Source organism: Chrysochloris asiatica, unplaced genomic scaffold, assembly GCF_000296735.1.
Source record: "Chrysochloris asiatica unplaced genomic scaffold, ChrAsi1.0 scaffold00088, whole genome shotgun sequence".
NCBI classification, from domain to species: Eukaryota; Metazoa; Chordata; class Mammalia; order Afrosoricida; family Chrysochloridae; genus Chrysochloris; species Chrysochloris asiatica.
This window is the reverse complement of record NW_006408606.1, coordinates 11,712,104-11,735,737: the sequence shown is the minus strand read 5'-3', so window position 1 is coordinate 11,735,737 and position 23,634 is coordinate 11,712,104. Positions and strand designations below refer to the sequence as shown.

At 37.0% G+C, this 23,634-nt stretch overlaps 1 protein-coding gene across 3 annotated transcripts in view; it reads right to left on the bottom strand.

Annotated features, from left to right (window-relative positions):
• Positions 1 to 23,634, bottom strand: part of PRDM5 (PR domain containing 5) — a 371,490-nt gene that overhangs the window by 292,256 nt on the left and 55,600 nt on the right. For all 3 annotated transcript variants that reach the window (XM_006866280.1, XM_006866281.1, XM_006866282.1), the window contains exon 3: positions 5,190 to 5,312. In XM_006866280.1, the coding sequence (XP_006866342.1) occupies positions 5,190 to 5,312 (123 nt within the window). The remainder of the gene's footprint in view (positions 1 to 5,189; positions 5,313 to 23,634) is intronic.

Here is a 23,634-nt window from a genome sequence, read left to right as displayed (position 1 = left end):
GCAGTAGGATCAGTACTGGACTTTAAACTAAAAGATCAACAACTCAAACCTACCAGCTGCTCCTCATCAACCTTACACAGTGTCACTAAGGGTGGGAACCAACTCGACAGCACTTAACAACAAGAAGCAGACTTAAATTCTAATTAAATTCAAAAGTGAAATTTTAGTCTCTAATTTGCATGAGAGCTATTCCAAACACACCCCACAGTGTACCCCCATGTTAAGCCAAATAATAACGTATTGGAGTAGCATATTTGCAACTGTCATCATTTACAGGTGGCTCCAAAAGATAATGACTGGACTGTGAATTATAAGATAAATGGTTCAAGCCCACCAGTCACTCTGCTGGAGAAAACTTAGGCTTTTTCTTTTTTTTTTTTTAATTTGAAAGATTTAAATCCTCAGAAATTCTCTTCCAAGGAAAGTGCAACAGTTGACATAGAAGAAAAGTATTGCATTAAGTGCATTGACTGAATATGAAGAATATCATGACTTAGAAAAGGTGGATACTAAAATAAGAGGAGGCAGAAGTGTCTATAAAACAGTGGATTACATAAATAGGACACACACATGTGAATGGTAAAAAAGCAAGATAAACACTGACGTACTATATCATTAACTACAGGGATCATTATAAGCAAAAGCCTGAGGTAAAAGTCAAAGTTGACTATATAACACCTTGAAACTTTGGGCAAATGAAAAGAACAAGTAATACTACAAAAATAACAACAAGAAGAAATTTCTTAAACTAAAAGAATGTGGAGAAAACTCAAACTTATTACTGAAGCACTGCTAACCACGAGGTTGGCAGTTCAAACCCACCAGTCACTCCTCAGAAACCCTATACATGGTCACTATGAGTCAGAAGTGATTTGACAACACATAACATCAACAGCAAGGAGAAAACCCACAATCCTTGAGTGGTACTATAGGATAAGTGCAAGACTGCTAACCACAGGGTCCACAGTTGAAATCTGCCAGCCCCTTCTTTATGAGACAGGAACTAACTATATAGCACACAACAATAACATAAAGAAAAACAGGTTTGCCATAGTAAATTACATGATACTACAGTCTATGAGAGGAGTCTTGGAGACACTAGGAGCTAAGCATTGGGCTTCCAACAACAAGGTTAGTGGTTGAAACCCAGCTGCACTAGAGAAGAAAGATGACTCTACTACTCCCATAAAATTCAGTCTCAGTTCTAGTCTATCCTATAGGATCGCTATGAGTCAGAATCAAATTGATGACAATAGGTTTTTGGTTTTTTGAGTTGAGCCCTAGAGTGAAACTGAAAGGTCGGCAATGCAAACCCACCAGCCACTCTCAGAAACCCTACTCAGGGTTGGTATAGTTGGAACAAATTTAATAGCATTCAACAACAGGCTATGAGTTGGAACCAACTCAAGGGCAATTTTTATAATAGTGACGTTTTGTATTAGCATCATTTACAAAGAATAATTTAAATATAGTTTATAAATCATGATATACCTGAAGATTCCATGAGATGAGTTGACCTCAGAAAATCTATTTTTTTTTAAGTATAAAATATTGAGGGGTGGGTGGGAACTAATGCTTGCATGAGAAAAAAAAAAAAAAGGAATAAGGAAATGAGATCAATTTAAATTTGTGGCTGGATTAATGCATGTGATGAGCAAGCTAAAAAGTGGTTGAATGTTTTTTTTTTTGGTTGCACAAGAGTCCTTATTTGGTACTCCAATAACATCTGTTGAAAACCACTGTCTCTCACTTAACCATAAAAAAAGAGATAGTAATCACACTAACCAACTAATACTTACTTGTGTTCAAAAAATAACTTGGGCTAAAAAACATTAGGGAATGGACTATTCTAAATGACTGTATTTCTTGTTACTTCAAAACAGTTTTGTTTGTTTGTTTGTTTGTTTGTTGCCACTGTTGATTTTATACTCAGAATGGAATGAAATCACAGTGTTGTTGTTATGTGCTGTCAAGTTGGCTCCGACTCATATTGACCTTACTCACAACAGTACGAAGCAGTGCTCAGTCCTGCACCATCCTCACAATCTTTGTTAAGCATGAGCCCATGTTGCTACCACTGTGCCAATCCAACTCATTAGGGGTTTTCCTCTTTCTTCCTCACCCTCCACTTTACCAAGTATGATATTCTTCTCCAGAGACTAATCCACCTGCTAATATGTGCAAAGTATGAGAAATAAAGTTTGGCATTCTGCATATACTTTTTCCAACAAAGATATGTTTGTTCTTCTAGGAGTCCATGGTATCTTTAATATTCTCCTCTAACACCATAACTCAAATGCATTAATTCTACAGTCTTCCTTATTCATTGTACAACTTTCATATGCAATATGAAACTACTGAAAATATCATGGTTTGGGTTAACCACACCTTAGTCATCAAACTAACATCTTTGTTCTTGAACTCTTTAAAGAGGTGTTGTGCAGATTTGCCTAATGAAATACATCATTTGATTTCTTGTCTTCTGTTTCCATGAGTATTGATTGTGGATCCAAGCAAAATAAGTCTTTGACAACTTCAAACTTTTCTCTATTTATCATCATGCTATTTAGTGGTTCAATGGTGAGGATTTTTGTTTTATTTACATTGAGGTGTAATCCACACAGAAGGCTGTGGTCTTTGATCTTCATTACTAAGTATTTCAAGTCCTCTTCGCTTACAGTAAATAAGGTGGTATCATCTGCATATTGCAGGTTGTTAATAAGTCTTCCTCCAATCCTGATGCCATGTTCTTCTTCATATAATAAAGTTTCTCAGATTATCTCTTCAGTGTACAGACTGAATAAGTTTCATAAAAGAATACAACCTTGGCACATAATTTTCCTGATATTAAAGCATTCAGTGTCCTCTTGTTCTGTTTGAGCAATTGCCTCTTGGTATAGGTTCCTCATGAGCATAGTTAAGCACAGAATAGTTATTTTCCACAACGTTGTCTATAGCTTATCATGATCCAATTAAGTCAAAAGCCTTGGCAAAGCCCATAAAAACAGGTAAACATCTTTTTGGTGTTCTCTGCTTTCAGCCAAGCTCCAACAGACATCAACAATGATATCCCTCTTTCCATGTTCTCCTCTGAATCTGGCTTTATCTTCTGACAGTTCCTTGTATATATATTATTGCAGCCATGTTTAAGTTATCTTTAGAAAAATTTTACTTGCAAAATTTTAGGTGATATTAATGATGTTGTCCGATGATATCCACATTTCATTAGGTTACCTCTCTTTGGAATGGGCACAAACATGTATATCTATCAGTTGGCCATGTAGCTAGCTATCTTTAAAATTTCTTGGCATAGATGAGTGAGTGCCTCCAGTGCTAAATCTGTTTCTTGAAAGATTTCAGTTTGAATTCTATCTAAATGCCTTGTTCTTTGTCAATGCCTTCAGTGTACCTTATATTCTTCCTTCAGTATCATTGACTCCTGATCATACACGATCTCTTGAAGATCGACCGTTTCTTTTTGGTACAGTGATTCTGTGGATTCTTTCTATCTTCTTTTGATGATTTCTGCATCATTCAATATTTTGCCCATAGAATCCTTCAGTATTGAAGTCAATGCTTGAATGTCATTTTCCCATTCTTCAAGTTTTAGAAATGCTGAGTACATTCTTCCCTTTTGGTTTTCTAAGTCAAGGTTTTAGCATATTTCATTATAATACTTGACTTTTTCTTCTCGTGCTGCCCTTTGAAATTTCCTGCTCAGTTCTTTTACCTCCTCATTTCTTTTATTTGCTTTAGCATCTCTATGCTGGTGAGAAAGTTTCAGAGTCTCTTCTGACATCAATATGAGTCTTCCCTTCTTTGATATTTTCTTAATGACCTTTTGCTGTCTTCTTTTATGATATTCTTCATGTCATCCCACAACTCTTCTGTTCTTCATTCAGTAGTGTCTAATGTATCAAATCTGCTCAGGTGGGAGATGTTCAAGGTCATACTTTGGCTCTTGATCACTTGTTTTAATTTTCTTCAGCTTCAACCTGAACTTCTATATGAGCAATTGATGGGCTGTTCCACACTCTGCCCCTGGCGCTGTTTTGGCTGATAATATAAAACTTTTCCACCATCTCTTTACACAGATGTTAATTTGATTTCTGTATACTCCATCTGGTGAGATCCATGAGTATAGTAGTCTTTATGTTGTTCAAAAAGTTATTTTCAATGAATAACATCAAAAATCATTCAACTCTCATAACTTTGAAGAAAGTGATATCATATATATTTAAGTTTCAAGAACAATATTCAAGGCACACACTTAATACTAGTTCTTATTTTTCCCCTATTGCTTCTGTGGTTTAGGATGTGAAGGGCTGGGCTTTCCAATATGATCAATCAATTCCCTACTAGAACATATTTTTTCTCTAAACTTCTGGTCATCAATTCAATTAGTTTTAATTTTAAACCCCAATAAATTACATGGTTCTTTTTTAATCTTCTTGGCTTAAGTCCCAGTGAGTGGGTAAGTACAACTTACAATTCATAAGAGAACCAAAGGCTACATGTAGTACTACACTAAGGCCATCACTGGAATTCAGACTCATGGTGATCCCATGTGTTCTGATTCAGAGAAGAACTGAGCTCCATAGGGTTTTCAATGGCAATGATCTTTCTGAAGTGGATCACCAGAACTTTCTTCTGAGACATCTCTGGCTGGACATGAATCTCCAACTTTTCAGTTAGTAGCCAAATATTTAATGAAGTCACCACTCAGAGAACCCCATACTAGGATATAGGGATAGAGAATTCAACAAACTTTGTATTCTTCAAGAAGATAATGTCTAATCATGGAGAATATACCAAGCAAACTTTCTCCATGAAGCTTTTTCCAATCAACCACAAAGTACAGACTATGAACAAAATATGCATCAATAAACAATTGTTGAATGATTTAAAAGTACTTGAAAGCAAGATTTTCCAAGGATAGTATCAGACAGTATAACTTATTCCTTCAAAAGTTGTAATAAAGGGAGCAATCTGATGTCGGTTTACAGCTAAGATTGCCTCTTCCTGCATATGCTGAAGATATGAAATTTTTCTGCTTTTATGTTATTTTTCTACTGTTATTTGAAGTAGGTCACTCACTGGGAAATAAATTTAAAAGAGGGAGTATAGTTATAAATTAATCCACTTCCCTCAGAGTGAATAATACACAAATAAGAAGACAATAAACTCACCTGAATCGCAGCCAAGTTTTTCTGGTCCTGAGATGGTGCCTCATGAACAAAGCGAAGCCAGTTGGAGTGTCGAGGGTTGGTAGCATCCAAAATGTATAGAACTTCTCCCTTACTCCCACGAACCTGAAACAAAAAGGCTTCTGTGTTCAGACTTGATGTATTAGTCATACTAAACATATCAAATATAAGATGTGATATTTTTTACATAATATGATGTGAGTACTCTGCTAGAGCTCCAATTCATACAATGTGTATGGGTTTATTCCAAACAAAAAGTGTTTACACATGTTTCTGGGATTAGCAGAAGAATGAAGGCAACTTCTCTCAGTAATACACTTATCTTAGTCTCGTTCAGTTACCGTCAAAGCAATGAGCTCTAGTCAAAACATTGGTATCCCTGATTATCTTCTGAGCCAGTGGAATTCAGAGCCGAGATCAACTCAGAAAGTTATAGTCACTGTTTTTTGGAATCACAAAGAGATAATCTGATATGTTTTTTTCAAGGACACAGGATGATCACCAGGGCTTATGGAGAAGAAGTTTCAAAAAAAGTGAAAACTGCATTGGTGAGAAAATGGCCAGGGAAGTTTTTTTTCCCACTCCAACAAATGTATCTGCTCATTGTTTGAGGGTAGCAAGTACTGTCCTACCAGAACTTCATTGGGAAATCTTCCATTGTCAACTCTATAACCCTGATCTTACCCATTCAGACTTTTTTTTGTTCTCAAAGAATACTTTAAAAGAAACATGATCTGCATTCCTTGAGGATGCCAAAACTGTCATTTTAGAGTGGATAAATTGACGAACAAAGAATTCTTCAGGGAAGAAAGATTAGAGAGATGGTAACACTGCCTTCAGAAGTCTATAGGAGTCTATAGAAACAATATGTCAAGAAATAATCAATTCATATTTTGATATTTTGTTCAATCAAGATTTCTATCATTTTGTCATGAACTTCTGGTGTGGCACTATGGATCAGCACTGGAATGAGAACCACAAGATTGTCAGTTCACATCCACCAGCCGTTCCTTGGAAACACTATACAGGGGGCTATGAGTCAGAACCAACTTGATGGCACTTAAAAACATTCATTTTGTCACAATATTTGTTTGACTTATCCTCGAATACAATTTTGTTAATGGATATTAACATGTATTTTTCCCTTAAATAAATAAATGTTTTGTTGTTAAGTGCCATCGAGTTGGTTTGGAACCATACGGCCCTGTATAGGGTTTCCAAGGAGCCGCTGGTGAGTTTGAACAACTAACCTTGTGGTTCAAACCGACTTTGCAGTCCAGTGCCTCCTTAAATATAAATGTTGTTGTTGTTAAGTGCCGTTGAGTCAGTTCCAACCCACAGGGACCCTATATAATGTTCCCATATAATGGTTCCAAGGAGCGAATTGGTGAGCTTGAACCACCGACCCTGCGGTTCAAACTTTTACCCTCCAGCATATTAACCCACAGCGCCACACCAAAAGTCCTATTTACTTTGGCAAATGTTGAGATGACACAACTGTAATCAATGCTCAGAAATAGCCTGTGTTAATTAATAACTCTCGTATATTCAAAATTATTTCTCTTTGTATGTAAATGTGTTCCAATTACAATTATTCAGAGGATAACCATAATAGCAAATCACCTCCTTTTTTCCAAAAAAAAGGATAGTGTTGCTTGCATCTTAACTGAGGAGGAACTAGAACAAGCCAGTGCCAATTTCTCTACCCATCTGTCGAATTATAAGAAAAATTTGCTAACTTAACCAGTGAGAATCTGACCTGGATTGCTGAGAAAGGCAGATCTACTCTATCCTATTACTCAATGGTAATTGATTTTTATTTGTTTTTAACACTTTTTCCATTTTGCTTATATGTCCAGAGAGTCAAAATTAAAATTGCTGCTAGTTGCAGCCTTCTGATATGTTAAAATATTTACATACCTTTACAAGGTGATTGAGCAGAAATAACTTGAAGAAATAGCTTGCCTTCCAGATATTCTATGCAGTCCCCAAACTATATACTTAATAGAAAGAATGAAGTATATGCACTAAGGAGATAATTACCACCATTTTTTCCCCATTCATTCATTAGTTCCAATCTCTTGCCATTCAGAATCCCAAGTGTAAAGAGTACCAACCTTCTTCAAAGTTCTTGTCACCCATCATCTATGGCCCTTGGGAGTCCATCCTTTCAAGGATTGTTGTCAAACTGATTTATTGGTATATAAGTGAAAGAGTCAGAAAATAGAGCAATACTTTATGCTAAGTGGGAAAACTTTCCTGTTGACTGTTCTCATAAACACTTAAGTTCCCACAAAATATTAACGGGGGAAGGAAACCTCTGAGATGGTCTAACACTCTTATTTATGGAAGTAGGAACTCAGTCGGAGCACTAACCTGCTTGAGTTATTGAGAGATGGGTTTTCTCATCCAGCTGTCTGGAATCCTGGAGTCCAGTGTGCTTTGTATTACACTGCATGATCTTTGTTAACACATTCATTTTAGGTTAGTAATTCTCTTTCTCAATGTCAACTGCTTACTTTTGTTGTTATTAAGTGCTGTAGAGTGGATTCTGACTCACAGTGACCCTGTATATGGTTTCCAAGGAGTGGCTGGTGGGTTTGAACCTTGTGGTTAGCAGTCAAGTGCTTATCCTACAGCATCACACCATCCAAAAATGCAAAAGCAATTATCATCATTAAGAGAATTGGTTTCATATTCCAAATGGATTGTTTAATTAAATGAAATAAGATGACTGTAGAGAGAGCAGCAAATTACTTCTAAAGTTGGCCTAATAGCATCTTGTGCGTATTTGTATAGTGGTTGTTGTTGTTAAGTGCCATCAAGTCGGGTCTGACTCATAACAACTGGGTATAGAGTTTCCAAGGAGTGACTGGTGAGTTGGGACCTCTGACCTTGTGATTCAAACAGACCTTGCATTATCCTGCAGAGTTACACCAGGACTACATTGTACAGTGTATAGTGGTAGAGAAGTAAAATATTTTTTGCGAAAAAAAAAAACAAAACAGTTGAGGCTAAGCTTGATCTCTGAAATTGAAATGCTGACTTTAATATGGTAGTGGGGGGTATCTAAAGCAGAATAAGAGGAAAGAAAGTGAAGAAGAGAGAGTGTGTTAGATAAGGTGGTTAGGCAAAGCCTCTCGGATGAGATGATCTAAGAAGAATTTTAAAGGAAACAAGAGAGTTGACTTTGATGGTTTGGTCTAGTGAAATGCCAGACCCTCACTGCGAAGCTAAATAAAATAAATAATAATGATACTTATTTTGTTAAGTACCACCAAGTAAGTTCTGACTCTAATAGTGATAAGATTTCCATGGAGCAGTTGGTAGGTTTGAACTATCCACAGACCTTGAGATTAGCATTTCAGTGCTTATCCTATAGTGTCACACTTATTGTTGCTACAAAGCGCCATTGAGTCAGTTCTGACTTATAACGACCCTGCATAGGTTTCCCAAGGAGCAGCAGTGAGCTTGAACCATCAACTGTGCTGATGAAACTGACTTTGCAGTCCAGTGCATTAACCTGCTGTGCCACACTAGAACTCCAAAAATAAAAGAACTTAGAAGTATAGATACCTCATATATGTATACACTTAGGAGTGCAGCTATGAAAATTTGCAATTACATGTCATAAGACAACAAATCTGCTTTACCTAGCTTTCCTGCTTATCCACAAACTCAGAACTTTACAGCACACTGTTGTTTTTCTTAAGTGCCGTCGAGTTGGCTCTGACTCACAGCGACCCTGTAGAAGGTTTTGGAGGAATGACTGATGAATTTGAACCACTGATTATTACGGTTCAAACAGTCTTTGAGGTTGAGTGCTTTTCCCATTGTGCCACACAAGGACTCCTATTGCACACTACAGCCCCAATAAACCAAACCCATTGCCACTGATTTGCTTCCTATATAGGGTTTGCAAGACTGCAAATGTGAATGAGACTAGACATCTCATCTTTCTCCCACAGAACAGCTGATGGGTTTGGACCACTGACCTTTCAGTTAACTGCTCAACACCTTGTCCACAGCACCAGCAGGACTTAACGCATACTGGGTAATACAGGAAAAAAAAAAAAAGTCAAGCAACACTGCTACGACAGATAGAAAGTACTCTCTAAACTTCTCCCCCTCAAGGAAGGCACCAGAGCATATTTCACTAAGTAAATTTTAAGTACTTGTGTATAATGTCCTTCCATTCCTCCAAAGCTAGTAACAACACTGCTATATATTTTGACAAAACAGCTAAATAATTTACTGTTGTTGAAATCCATACCTATTCAACTAATTTTATGTAGTTGGACAATCATGGGTTTGCCCTTGGCATATCTTAGGTTTAGAGAAGACAACACTACTTACAGAGACTAGTTAGTTTACACACCTTTCTAGTCACACATTTGTTGCTCCGTATTAAGTAAAATGCATCAGATGTGTTTGACATTTGGAATTCTTTATTCAGAGATATGAAACATACAAAGATTCCTCTGTGGTTTATTATAATAAAGCACATTTGGGTTTTTACCAAGGGCATTGTTTGTTCTTTACATATTCGAGCATTTCCCCAGGCCTTTTGGCTTCAACTATGTTCAATTACTCAGTATTAGGAACTCATTTTCCATTCCAGTCCATTACACGTAAACACTTTCCACTTATCTATTACCTGCTCACATAATATTCAGGCTTAACAGAAATGCATAATTTAATTTTACATTAAAATTCTTCTCAAATGTGAATCTTTCAATACATTCAAATTTACATACTGATCACTTTTTAATTTCATCATACTCTATTACAGGCATCAATATACTATATGTTGCTTACACGTTCATATTTTTGTTCATTAACAAAGCCAATGCTAAACACCTTTGTTTATTCTAAACACCTCTTCTATTTCATCTGAAATGACTTTTATGTTCCTACTCAATTTTTGCTGCCTACCTGTTTTTCCCAGCTCTCATATGACTGAACATTTCTTTCATTATACCATCCCAGTCTTCAATACTTTCTAAAAGCTGGATTACCTGCTTGAAGGACTTTCATCTTCCTACCTTAACCACAGCATTCTTCTCACTGAAATATCATCTAAAAAGACATTGAAAAATAATCTAATCCATCCTTCTTCTTGTCAACAAAGCCAAACCAACTATAGACAGATGGCTACTATTAAAGTCTCTATTTATCTGTTTTAATTTGATACCAAACCCTGAGGTAATAAACTGAATATTTTTCAAATCTAATACATAAAGAAAATTCAAAATTCCTTTTAGTGCTATTGATGATATCCCACCATCTTACCAACCTTTGCAGGTAAAGTACTGTTATTGTTTTTTTTCCTGTCCAAATAAGTTTTCCAAATTCCATCTTCTTTTATTTGAATTTTTATGAAAATTAAGTACTTCGGTTACTGTACTACTTAGGATTGTCTTACACATTCCTAGAATCTGTAATAAAGTCCACATTCTCATCTCCTAGCAAAAATCATCTTAATCCCCAAATCTATTTGATTCACACAGGCTTCCTACAACAGTTTCACAAAAAGGGCTAGCTAAAATAGGAAAGAGAAAGAAATCCTCAGGTGAAAATGAAAACCTTCATGCTTCAATAAAGTTGCCCATATCTCTATGAATTTGCTACTTGACACTAAATGAAAAATTCTTACTGTGTACAAATCTAGCAGGGTCTAGGGTGTGTTAAATGCTTCCTACACCGCTTTTCTAGTGTCTGAGAAAATGAATGTGCTAGTCATTGCTACCAGTAGTCTATACATTTTCCCACTACTGTCATACAGTGGCAGTACTGAAAATAAGTCACACTTTCTCTATCCATCCAGAAAAGCACAGAAGAAACAACAAAAGATTCAGTTCCATTACAGAAAAATGGAAAGAGAAAAGTAGTGATAAGTATCCAATGTTGCTGTTAAGTGCCATTGATTCTGTTCCAACCCATAACACCCCAGCAGAGGGTTTCCGAGAAGCGACTGGTGAGCTTGAACCACAAACCTTGTGATTAAAACCAACCTTGAATACAACTCTTTTAATGCTAAATTTTTATTTCTTGTGGATTAGAATGTAACAACTATATTGTTGTTGTTAAGTGCCGTTGAGTCGGTTCCCACCCATAGCGACCCTGTACAGGGTTTCCAAGGGTATAAATCTTTACGGGAGTAGAAAGCCTCATCTTTCTCCTGCGGAGCGGCTGGTAGTTTCGAACTGCTGACCTTAAGGTTCACAGCCCGATTTGTAACCACTATGCTACAAAAATTGATTTATTATCTGCTGTATGGTTAATTTCACAAATATTAAAAAGTTTCCTTCAATCATTTCAAACGTCTGAAAAATGTTTCATTCACAGTGTACATACCATCAGGGTTCTGAGAGCAAAGCTAATCAGCCAAACTTGTCTCCAGAATTAACAAGATGTAACTGATAGATTTTTATTTAACATATGGTAAAAGTTAATGGTAGCGAAATATAGTCAGTTCCAAAAGGATAGCATTAATATCCTTGAATAGAATTCACAATGTGTTATTTGATTTATTTATTTAAGAAATATATTTCCTTTTCTGTCTTTCAAGGAAGCTTTCAAAAGAAAGTAATTTTAAGCACTAAGATTTCAAGCATGGATGTCTTCAGAGTATAGAACTTCATCATAGTTTTGTTTTAAATTACAGGCATTCTATTGTTTTTAACTGAAGTAATGCCATATGCCAAGCTCTCAATGGTTAACTAGCCAGACTTCTGGTTATCTTTGTTGTTGTTGTTGTTAAGTGACGTCGAGTCAGTTCCGACCCATAGTGACCCTGTATAGGGTTTGCAAGGAGCAGCTGGTGAGCTTGAACCGTCAACCTTGCAGTTCAAATTAAAAAAACAAACAAAAAAATAGTATGTTGTAGAAAGTTATCAATTCTGACAGCACACTGCTGTCAGATTTAAACCAGAGAGAGGGACACTTTCAGAAATCAGCAAGGATCATCACTTGGAAAGTGCAGTGATTTATTATTTCTAGGCAGACTGTAGTAAGTTTGGATTTTTTCATATTGATTTTTTGAAGAACTCTAAACTAAAATTTATAAACACATATATGCATGAGTGCACAAACACAGACACACCACTTCTTAGATCTTCTCCAATTTTTCTTACCCAGCATATTGTCTGGTAACCCTGAGCCATGGATGCTCCTGCCTTAACGCAGCATCATAGATATGCTTTTACTGACCTGTGTCTCTTTATTGAATAGCATCCAGAATATAATATACACAAAGTTAATACTTAACAATAAACGAATGGTGAGAGGAATAAACTGATTTTTATTTGTTGTTGTTATTGTTGTTGCTGGTTGCCATTGAGACAATTCTGACACAATGACATTACATATGCAGAGTAGAATTGTTCCATAGGATTTTCAAGATTGTGACCTTTAAGAAGTAGATTACCTGGCCTTTCTTACAAAATGCCTAAAGGTAGATTTGAACTGCCAATCAAACGTTTAACTCTTGGTGCCTAGGGATTTCATACTTGGTAAAGTAGAAGGTCAGCCAAAAAAAGGACGACCCCCAACTCAATGGGCTGACACAGTGGTAACAACAGTGGGCTCAAAGGTGTCAACAATTGAAAAGATGGTACAGGACTAGACAACATTTTATTCTGTGGTGCATAGGGTCCTCATGAGTCAGAACTGACTCAACCTAACAACAGCAGGAGAGAATGAAAGGTATAAGTGGACGTGTTGACTTAGCTGTTACACACTGAACTGGGTCCCCCAGAGTTATGTTTAAGTCTTAGCCCCTGTAACTATAACAAGGACTCGGCTTCAGATAAGGGTTTTCTTTGGTCATGTTAACCAGCTCATATATTGGAGTGGAGTGGTGTCTTATAAAAAGAGCAGAACAAAAAAAAAAAACAAACATAGAGGAAATGCCATGGGAAGATGGAGGCAGATGCATCTACAAACCTAGGAATGCCAAGGATCCCCAGCAGCTGAGATAAAGAAGGGATTTCCCCCTAGAGCTAATGCCATGAATTCAGACTTCTAATGTTTAGAATTTTGAAAAAGTAAATTTCTGATTTTTAAAGCCATCCAGTTTAGGAATTATTTGTTACAGCACTATCGGCAAACTATTCAGTTCAATGATACAATAGTAAGATGTCAAAATATACTCTGACATATAATTCAAAAAAGGCCAGTTAGTGCCATAGAACAGTCTCAGTAAGGGTAATTTACAGTATACACTCCAAATTACATAGAATTCAAAAACAGAAGTCTTTACCAAGAAGATCTTTAGCTGCAGTTACTTCTTAAAGATTTAGGTTCTTCACTCAAATTTTCTAGCTAAATCTCTCATTTTCTGTCATCTAAATGAGAACAGGAAGGCTAACGTACTTAGAAAGGGCCACAAACAGTCATGTTGCACATGCTTCTTTTTCATTACAGCTCATTTTCTAAAATTCTGCCAAAAAGCTCAGGTTGTTTAGGAGATGGGATCACTGTAATAGAAATATCTCTCTGCTATAAACAGAGCTGTGTCTGGCCTCAACAACTGCTTTGGCAACAAATGGTCTGGCAGGGAATGTCATGTAAACCTGGGACACAAAAGTTAAAGCGGAGAATTTTGCTGATAAAGAAAATCGGGGCTTTTCCCTTGACCTGATAATCTCGCAGGAGACGTTACGTGCCCTGGCCAAGAGAGCCAAAGGAAATGAGAACTAATCCCAGGGTCTAGGGTGACCATGAGTCAGGGACCAACTCAACTGCTGCTAGCAACAACAGTAACATTGCTGAATCAGTTATGACAACAATCCTGCTTCAACCTTGGTTAATACAAAAATCCTAGAATTACATTTTTTTATTTATTCTTCTGGGAGAAAAACTAATAATTCACTCCTGTAGGGAGAACAGTCTTTGCACTCTCTGCCCCTCCTCCAGGCAGTCCAGGACCTCAGAATGAGAACATCTTCTTACAGGGAGATAGCACAGACTGTATTTGCCCTTCTGCCTTGTTTTCATAAATGTATGTGTATCACATGGCACCTGGCCAACCCCACCACATGTAGTCAAGGCATCAGCAGTGAGGAGACCCATTGGCCATGGGAGATCAACACCCACTATTGACCTTACTCTGCTTTTCCTTCCTGTAAATGAACACTCTTCTGTCCAGCACTTGCATGTTTATTGGCAAAGTCCATATTTCCCAATAATTCCCCAAATAGTTCATTAATAACTGGTTGCCACTACAGTTGTTTTACACCAAAACTGATCACTCTACTAATTGGATTCAGGAGCTCTTGTAACATAGTTAAGTAGCTCTGGTAGCGTAGTGGTTACGAATCGGGCTGCGAGCCACAAGGTCAGCAGTTCGAAACTACCAGCTGTTTTGTGGGAGAAAGATGAGGCTTTCTGCTCCCGTAAAGATTTACAGCCTCGGAAACCCTGTACAGGGTCACTTGAGTCGGAACCGACTCCAAGGCACACAATAACAACAACAATAACATAGTGGTTACGAGTTGGGCTGCTAACCTCAAGGTCAGCAGTTCGAAACTACCAGCCATTCCATGGAAGAAAGATGAGGCTTCCTGCTCCCATAAAGATTTACAGCTTCCGAAACCTTATACAGGGTTGCTATGAATCGGAACTGACTCCACAGCACACTACCAACACCATCACCACCACCACCGCCACCACTCACTGGATTAATGAAATATGTCTTCTGATTTCTTGACTATTACTTCCATGAATGATGACTGTAGATCCAAGCCAGACAACTCCAATCTTTTCTGTTTATCATGATGTTTTTTATTGGTCCAGGTGTAAGGATTTTTGTTTTCTTTACAAAGAAATCTTTTCTTGCTTTCAGTCAAGATTCATTTGATGTCATCAATATCTCTTCTCGCATGTTCTTTTCAGAATCTAGATTGAATTTCTAGCAGTTCCCTTTCATTGTACTACTGCAACCATTTTTTAAATTACAGTCAACAGAATTTTAATTACATGTGATATTAATATTATTCTATGATTTCCGTATACTTTGGGGTAACTTTTCTTTAGAATGGACACAAATGTGGATCTCTTCCATTCAGTTGGCCAGGTAGCTGTCTTTCCAAATTTCTTGGTGAATGCCTCCAACACTGTGCCATTCTGTTGAAACATTTCAATATGGATTCCATCAATTCCTAGTGCTTTGACTTTTTCCAATGTCTTCAGTACAGCTTGGTCCTTGATCCTATGGTAGATACTTCTTGAAATGGTTGACTATCAACCAATTCTTTTTGGAACAGTCTTTCCATCTTCTTTTGATGCTTCCTACCTCCTTCATCATTGATTCATGTTGTTGTTGTTGTTGTTAAGTGCCCTAGAGTTAGTTCTGACTCAAAGCGACTTTGTATAGAGTTCCCAAGAAGTAGCTGATGGGTTTGAATCACCAACCTTGTGGTTATCAGTCCAGTGCTTATTCTACAGCACCACACCAGGGCCTGGAGATATACTGTTGTGACTGTTAAGTGCCATCAAGTCAGTTCTGATTTATAACAAACCTGTATAGGGTTTCCAAGGAGCGGCTGGTGAGTTTGAACTGCTGATCTTACAGTTCAAACTGACCTTGAGGTCCAGAATCCTTCAATATTGAAAGTCAAGCCTTGAATTTTTCTTCAGTGTTTTTCAACTTGAGACATGTAGAGCATGTTCTTCCCTTTGGATTTTATAACTTCAGGCCTTTGCACATTTCATTATAAAACTTTACTTTATCTTGTTGAGCTGGCCTTTGAAATCTACTGTTCATCAATATTACTTCATCATTTCTTCCAGTCATTTTCATTTCTCTACATTCAAGAGCAAGTTTCAGAGTCACTGATGACATCCATTTGGGCCTGTTCTGTCTCTCATCTTTTTAATTGCCTTTTACTTTTTCCGCATGTGATATTTTTTATGTTATCCACAACTCTTGTGTGTTTAGTCATTAGTATCAATACATCAAATCTATTATTGAGATGCTCTCTAAATTCAGGTGGGATATATTCAAGGTCCTGTTTTGGATAGCCATTCAGGAATGGTCTACCTCTCCTTTTCCTAATCTGTTTTAGTCTAGAAACTCTGCTGAAACCTGTCCATCATGGGGTGACTCTGCTGTTATTTTAAATACTGGTGGCATAGATTCTAGTATCACAGCATCACACAAGCCACTACAGTATAACAAACTGACACACAATCGGTGTACTTTTCCATACTGATTTAAAATCGATCTTCATATCCATGCTTCACACCGCAATCAGGGTTCTCCTTGTAATTCATCCACCTAATTCATCCACCTAATAACCACCAGTACCTGTTTAAAAGCTGCCCAGTCTGCCAGAGTCTAAATTCCTTTGCATGTCATATAAAGCTGTTACACACAGACTTCTCTAGTCTCAGCACTTCCTCTTTACTCAGAAGCCAGAGAGAACTCTCAGATTTGTAAGGGTTCATGGGATTAGATTTTTCCTCTACCTGAATAACTCAAAACTGAATAGCGGATTAGCAATCTTACATACATCTTCAAATTTTCCTTTGCCTTGTAAAAGGCTTTTTCCAAAAGAAGTGTTTTTAATTTTGTAACAAACTATCCTTTAAAACAATTAAGGACAAAATATCTCATCATATTTCTGAGGATTGAGTTGCAATTAATTGGGGTAGGAACAGATCTTGGGTTCTGTCTACCCAATATACCAACCAATTAAACCTTTTTTCCTACTGTTTATTTTTACTATAAAAAATACTATATTTACTATTTCATGAGTTTTATTCAAATCTTAAGCCTTAAATTACACAATTAGTTTTCATTTTACATTTATCATCAAGCTGCCTGACTACACTTTCACTAGTATATATAGAGATGTCAAACTTGGATCAAGAATTTAACACATAAGGAAACTATTGACCATAAATATTTTTCTATTGCTTTTTTTCACCTCATAAAGACATAATAAAGCATTAAAAATACAGATGTTGAGCACAATAAAGAAAAGAACTTTGGGAAATTGATGCTCAAAAGAAGGTACTATATAACACTGGTTTGGGTTTATTAAAATTGTGCTACAACTCTAGGGCTTTTCCAAAGGAAGTGTTTCTAATTTTGAAACAAACTATTCTTTAAAATAAATCATCCAAAATTACAAAGTGACAAAAACACCTTCCTTCTCCAGAGATATCTCACTTCATTGGCAGTTGTTAGCACAAAAGTGGGCAAAACTTGTCCTGTGCACATACAAGAACTTGAAGGTGCACTGAAACCAAGCCTTCAACTTCCAAATATGTTCACTGGGAAAAATGGAAATAACATCAGGATGGTGCATGCAATGAACTACAAAACAGGAGAACTTAGAAATGTGGTTATTATCACATTCTGTATCATGACTGTAAGAAGCACTTTACTTTCGTTAAAGATTCCTTTTCCAATTCTAAAATCGACTCTTTTACTACAATATGGTTATCCTATAGCATGTATTTATCATTAACAGTTCGCTCCAGCAGAGATAAACTATATATTTCTTGGGCATTTACCAAAACAGGAATTGGTAATACTTCTATACTGCTGCAAAGTCAACTCCAAATCTTAGTGATGCTTTTAGGAGAGAGGAGAACTGCTCTGTAGGGTTTCCAAGATTTTAAATCTTTATAGGAACACACAGCTTCATATTTTCCCCAAATAGCAGCTGGTGGTGGGTTTGAATCCCCACTGGTAGAATCCCCATGGTTAGAATCCCCATACTTAAACCATTATGCTACCAGGGTTGCTTAGAAATATTTCTAAACAATGTGATAATTCCTTTACAAACCTAATTTTTGATGGCACATTTACTATAGGGTTTGGAATACTATCACAACATCAAACACATTCTTATTTTTGCAATGTATAAGAAAAGTTTCATTGCTGTTGTTGTTATTAGGTGCCATCAAGTCAGTAACAACTCACAGCGACCCTTTGCACAACAAAATGAAATACTGCCAGGTCCTGGGCCAACCTCACAATTATTGCTATACCTGAGCCCATTACTGCTGCCACTGTAATAATCCATCTCGTTGGGGGTCTTCCTCTTTTTATCCAACCCTGCACTTTACCAACCATAGTATCCCTCTCCAGTGACTGGTACCTCCTGACCAAATGTCCAAAATATGAAAGACGAAGTCTGGCCATCCTGGCTTCCAAGGAGCATTCTAACTGTATTTCTTCCAACACAGATTGGTTGTTCTTTTGAGAGTCCATGGTACTTTCAATATTCTCATCAACACCATAACTCAAATGCATCAATTCTTCTATGGTCTTCCTTAATCACTGTCCAACTTTGCATGCATATGACGTTATTGAAAATATCATGGCTAGGGTGAGGTACACCTTAATCCTCAAACTGACATCTTTGGTCTTCAACACTTTAAAGTGGTCTTGTGCAGAAAATTTGCCTAATGTAATAAATACATCATTTGATTTCTTGACTGATCCAAGAAAAATGAAGTCTTTGACAACTTCATTAATTTCTCCATTGATATGGATGCTATTCATAGGTGCAGCAGTGAGGACTTTTGTTTTCTTTACATTGAGGTGCAACCCATACTGAAGTCTGTGGTCTTTGATCTTCATCAGTAAATATTTTAAGTCTTCTTCACTTTCAGCAAGCAAGGTTGTATCATCTGCATATTGCAGATTATTAATGAGTCTTTCTCCAATCCTGATGCCACATTTTTCTTCATATAACCCAGCTTCTCTGATCCTTTGCTCAGCATACAGACTGAATAAGTATGATGAAATAATACAACCCTGTCACACACCTCTCCTAATTTTAAACCATTCAGTGTTCCCTTGTTCTGTTTAAACAACTGCCTTTTGGTCTCTGTACATCACAATTAAGTTTTCTGGAATACTTATACTTGACAATGTTCTCCATAGGTGTCATCATCCACACAATCAAAAGCCTTTGTGTAGGCAATAAAGCACAGATAAACATCTTTCTGGTAGTCTCTGCTTTCAGCCAAGATTCATCAGACATCAGCAATGATATCCCTTGTTCCACATCCTCTTCTGAATCTGGCTTGAACCTCTGGAAGTTCCTTGTCAATGTTTACTTGTAGCTGTTTTAATATTATCTTTGGTAATACTTTATTCCCATAGGATATCAATGATACAGTCTCATTAGTTAGGATAAAATCAAACAGATTTAAAGAGACTTATACTTGTAAGTCCGTCTTCTGCCTATAACTGATTGGAATACCTAAAATGGGGTTACAACGTGCCCAGTAAAGGAGGCTTCCTGCGGAGCCTCTGTATTACTTAAGACTATAGGTGGAAGCCTGAACCACATCCAGATCTTCAGAGATGGGAAATTTCCACATGAAAGGACAAGCATACCAGCCTGGAGCGGTTAGAAGAACAGAAGATACGTATTGAATGAAAGACCTACAGGAAAAATACAAAACAATAGAGGCAGACCGACTGTTACTACAAGAACAAGCAAGTTGCTTGTCCAGGAAACATCAAGGCAAGTGGTAGGGTTCCCTCAATGCAAACCCCCTTCCAAGACTAAGACTCAATGGAAATACATGCTGATTGGTGACCATGTTTTCCACCAATAAGGGGAAGTGAGGGAAAAACAGCAATGAAGTGGCGAGATAAGCCCTGCATCGTTCAATAGACTCTTGTGAACCCAGGTGGAGGCTTGGTTGGCCAGCAGTGTGGCAAGACCTGGGAACTCTTGGGCCCAGAGTCAGTGACATAGCCACAAAGGACTAGAGCAGAGAGTGAAGCATCTAGCTGATAAGAAGAGAGGAAGAGAGGGCATATGCACAAGAACACCCATACGTGCAGCTAATACCCACTTGACCTGGCTTCAATGACTGGATGATCAGAGCTCAACCAGAAGAAGAAAGAAGAAGAAAAACAAAAAAAGAGTAATCTCAAACAATTTGATGAACTTGACCTACACCTATGTATGCAATAGCTCAAAAGTGGAAACAAATCCTTACAGCAAGGTTTATTCCCACTCCCTCCAACACAGAGTAGACAAGGATGGGCAACTTGGACATTGGCTACCCAAAATGGGGCAGGGGGTAGGGGGCCACAAAGGCAAGAAGTGACTGGCGGGGCTAATGAAATGAAATGCAGATTGGTCTCTTGTAATACAATAGTGAATAATTGTTATCAGGTCTGATTGTGAGGGTTGGAAATGTAAACATAGACGTTTTATAGCAAGGAGGAGAGTGATTAACTTTTCAGTCTAGGAGCAGAGGTCCCTGGGACCTTCAATGGATAAGAGCAGAGAGCAAGACCCCATCCAGAGAAGTAGTGACGCCAGAGATGGAGGCAGAGATGATGACATGGAGAGATGGAGCAGCTGGGGATTTTAGATCCAGAGAGGGAGAGGGACTGTGTGCTGACGACTGGGGTGCAGGCTTATAGTGCATATCTTTTGGTTGGTTGATGATGCATGGAGGGGAATTGTAGCCATGGCAATGAAACAATATACAATAGAATGAATGTAAAACTGATGTTCTCCCATGTAAACTATAACACAATTCACAATAAAACATTAAAAAATAAAATAAAATAAAGAGTCTTATATCAGTTAAGTCAGGTTGTGCAGCTAAATTTAAAAAAAGAATTTTTTTGAAAAGTTTGGTTTTCACTGATTTTTTAATTTCAGATTTCCAGATAAGAATTAGTGGACTTAGATATAAACATGAGTAACTAAACAAGCTATGAGAGCCCTTTTCTCCACAAAGGCAGTTTATTAGAATAATGGCAGGTATTCTAACATTATTTACCTAGGGAAAGTGCAATTGTACATAATTAAAGAAAGCATGTTAATCTACCTGGGAACAGAGATCCTAAATGTGCTAACTCTGCATAAGGTCACATGGATACAGTAAGTACTTTGGAAAAGTTCCTCTCAACACGAAACTGATGAGAAAATCCTAGGTCAAAACAGTATATGGATAAGATCTATAGTCTTTTCTGTACATATGAATTTATTACATTTTACATCATCTGCAATCTACTTAATGATATGCAATTTTGAAACAACATACAAGTCCTAGCAATACGTTAACATAGCTCTCTTTTATGTTTTGAGAAGTCTGAAATATATAAAATATACAATTACCATTTTAAATACGGATAGAAAATATATGTGTTTCAGTTGATCTCCAGGGCTTGAAAGAAGGAAAGATTGCTTAAAAGCATGATTAATCAACAGGATGAAAGTAGCAAATATGCATATAAAAGCATTATCTAAGCTGCTGAAAAAGTTTTCAAAGAACAATATATTTCAGAGTAGTCATTTATGATGATGTTGTTGTTGTTAAGTGCCGTCGAGTCAGTTCGTCATTTATGATACAGTAAGAAAATTACAGACTAAATCATTCATTGAATTTATTCAAGTACATGAGTTATCAATCTTCTTTATATCAAAAAAGAAAAAGAAACAACATATATAGCATTCCTCAGATAGAATTTTATGTAAATCTTTAGCAGTATTTGGTGAGCCTCTGCTGTGTGCAAACTGATACTTGCTTGTGATTTTGGACTTGTAGAAAATACCATACCTAGCTGCCATGAATTTAAATATGTGCCCCCCAAAATGCAATAATCTGGCTGGGCCATGATTTTCAGTGGTTACGTGTCATTAAATGATGCAATTTGGCAGTTATACCATGATGTAATCCTCCGCAATGATGTGATCTCATGTAAGGGAAGTTTCTTTAGAGAGTAGGTTGCATGAGCTTTTATCTCAGAAGAGATGAAAATAGATAGAAATGAACAGAGAAGAGGGACCTGACTATCACCAAAAAAGAAGAGCAGGAAGCAGAGTCATTCTTTTAACCAAAGACTCTGAGCTGAAAACCTGCTAGACATAAATGAAGAATGGTGCCAAGACACATGGAGGTCCCAAAGGAAGACCAGGCCCACAGATGTTGCAATAAGACAAAGACCTTCCTCCATAGTCTACAGTACAAAGAGAAAGCCTTCCCCTGGAGCCAGCACTTTGAATTTAGACTTCTACTTTCATGCACAGTGAAAGATTAAATTTCTATTCGTGAAAGCCATCCACGTGGGGTAGTTCTGCTATATCAACATTGGGTAACTAAGATATTAACTTTAGGAAATTTTTTTAATCCCCTTTTTAAAAATGTTTAACATAAATTAAAGCTGAAAACAATTTGTTACTAAAATAGAACCAAACAAGTACTTACTCACTCAAATACAAATACAGCAAGCTGCTTGCTCATAATGAGACTTCCAGCCTGCCTGTTGTTCTCACATTTAATTTACCACAAAATAACAGCAAAAGGTCTTGGCAAACATAAACATATAAACCACCCTGACTACAAACAGAGCCTGTGTTGCTATAATATTAAAGATTCAACAGATGGTTGGCATCAGGACACTGGCACAAATACAAAAAATAAAAGGAAAGTAAATAAAAAGACAAATGTGTTGGAATTGAGTAAAGCATGTTTGACTCTCATTGGCCATACTGAAAAAATCCTCTCAACACACAATCGATCTGCAATCTCTTTTAGGAACTATGCATAAGAGATCTTGGAAAATACTTGGACTGAGTTGACGCATGAACTACAAAATGAAAAAAAATAATAATATTCTCAAAATATATGCCAAACTCCATGTGACCACTGTGTAAGGAAATTTCATGATTATGAAACAGAAGGATAAAGGAAATGAAGAAAATGAGGAAGAAAACAACAGAAGAGAGATGAGTGAGGAAGAGCAGGAAAAAGAAGGATGAGAGGAAAGGAAGTGGAAGGGAAAAAAAGTGGGAGAAAAGCAAGACATAGGAGAAAGAAGGGGAAAGAATGAGCAGGAAGATTGAGAGGGAGAAAAAGAAAAAAAAAGAGGGGAATAAGAGCTGAACAGAAAATTTCAAAGATCAGCTCAAGAAGATAAAGACAATATTACAACAAAATGTGCAAAGATCTGGAATCTGAAAACCAAAAAGGAACAACGCGCTCGCATATCTCAAGCTAGGGGAACTGAAGAAAAAAATTCAAGCCTCGACTTTCGTTATTGAAAGACTCTCTGGGTAAATTATTGAATGATGCAAAAAGCATCAAGAGAAGATGGAAGGAATACACAGTCACTGTACCAAAAGGAAATGGTTCATGTTCAACCATTTCAAGAGGTAGCATATGATCAAGAGCCAATGATACTGAAGGAGGAAGTCAAAGGTGCTTTAAGGAATTCGCAAGGAACAAGTCAACAGGAATTGATGGAATAAAAATTGAAATCTTTCAAGAAAGTAAGGCAGCACAGGAGACACTCACTCATCTATGCCAAGAAATTTGGAAGACAACTATCTGGCCAACTGTGCCCATTTCAAAGAGAGATGACCGAACGGAATGCGGAAATCACTGGACAATCTCTTTGATATCCCATTTGAGTAAAGCTTTGGTAAAG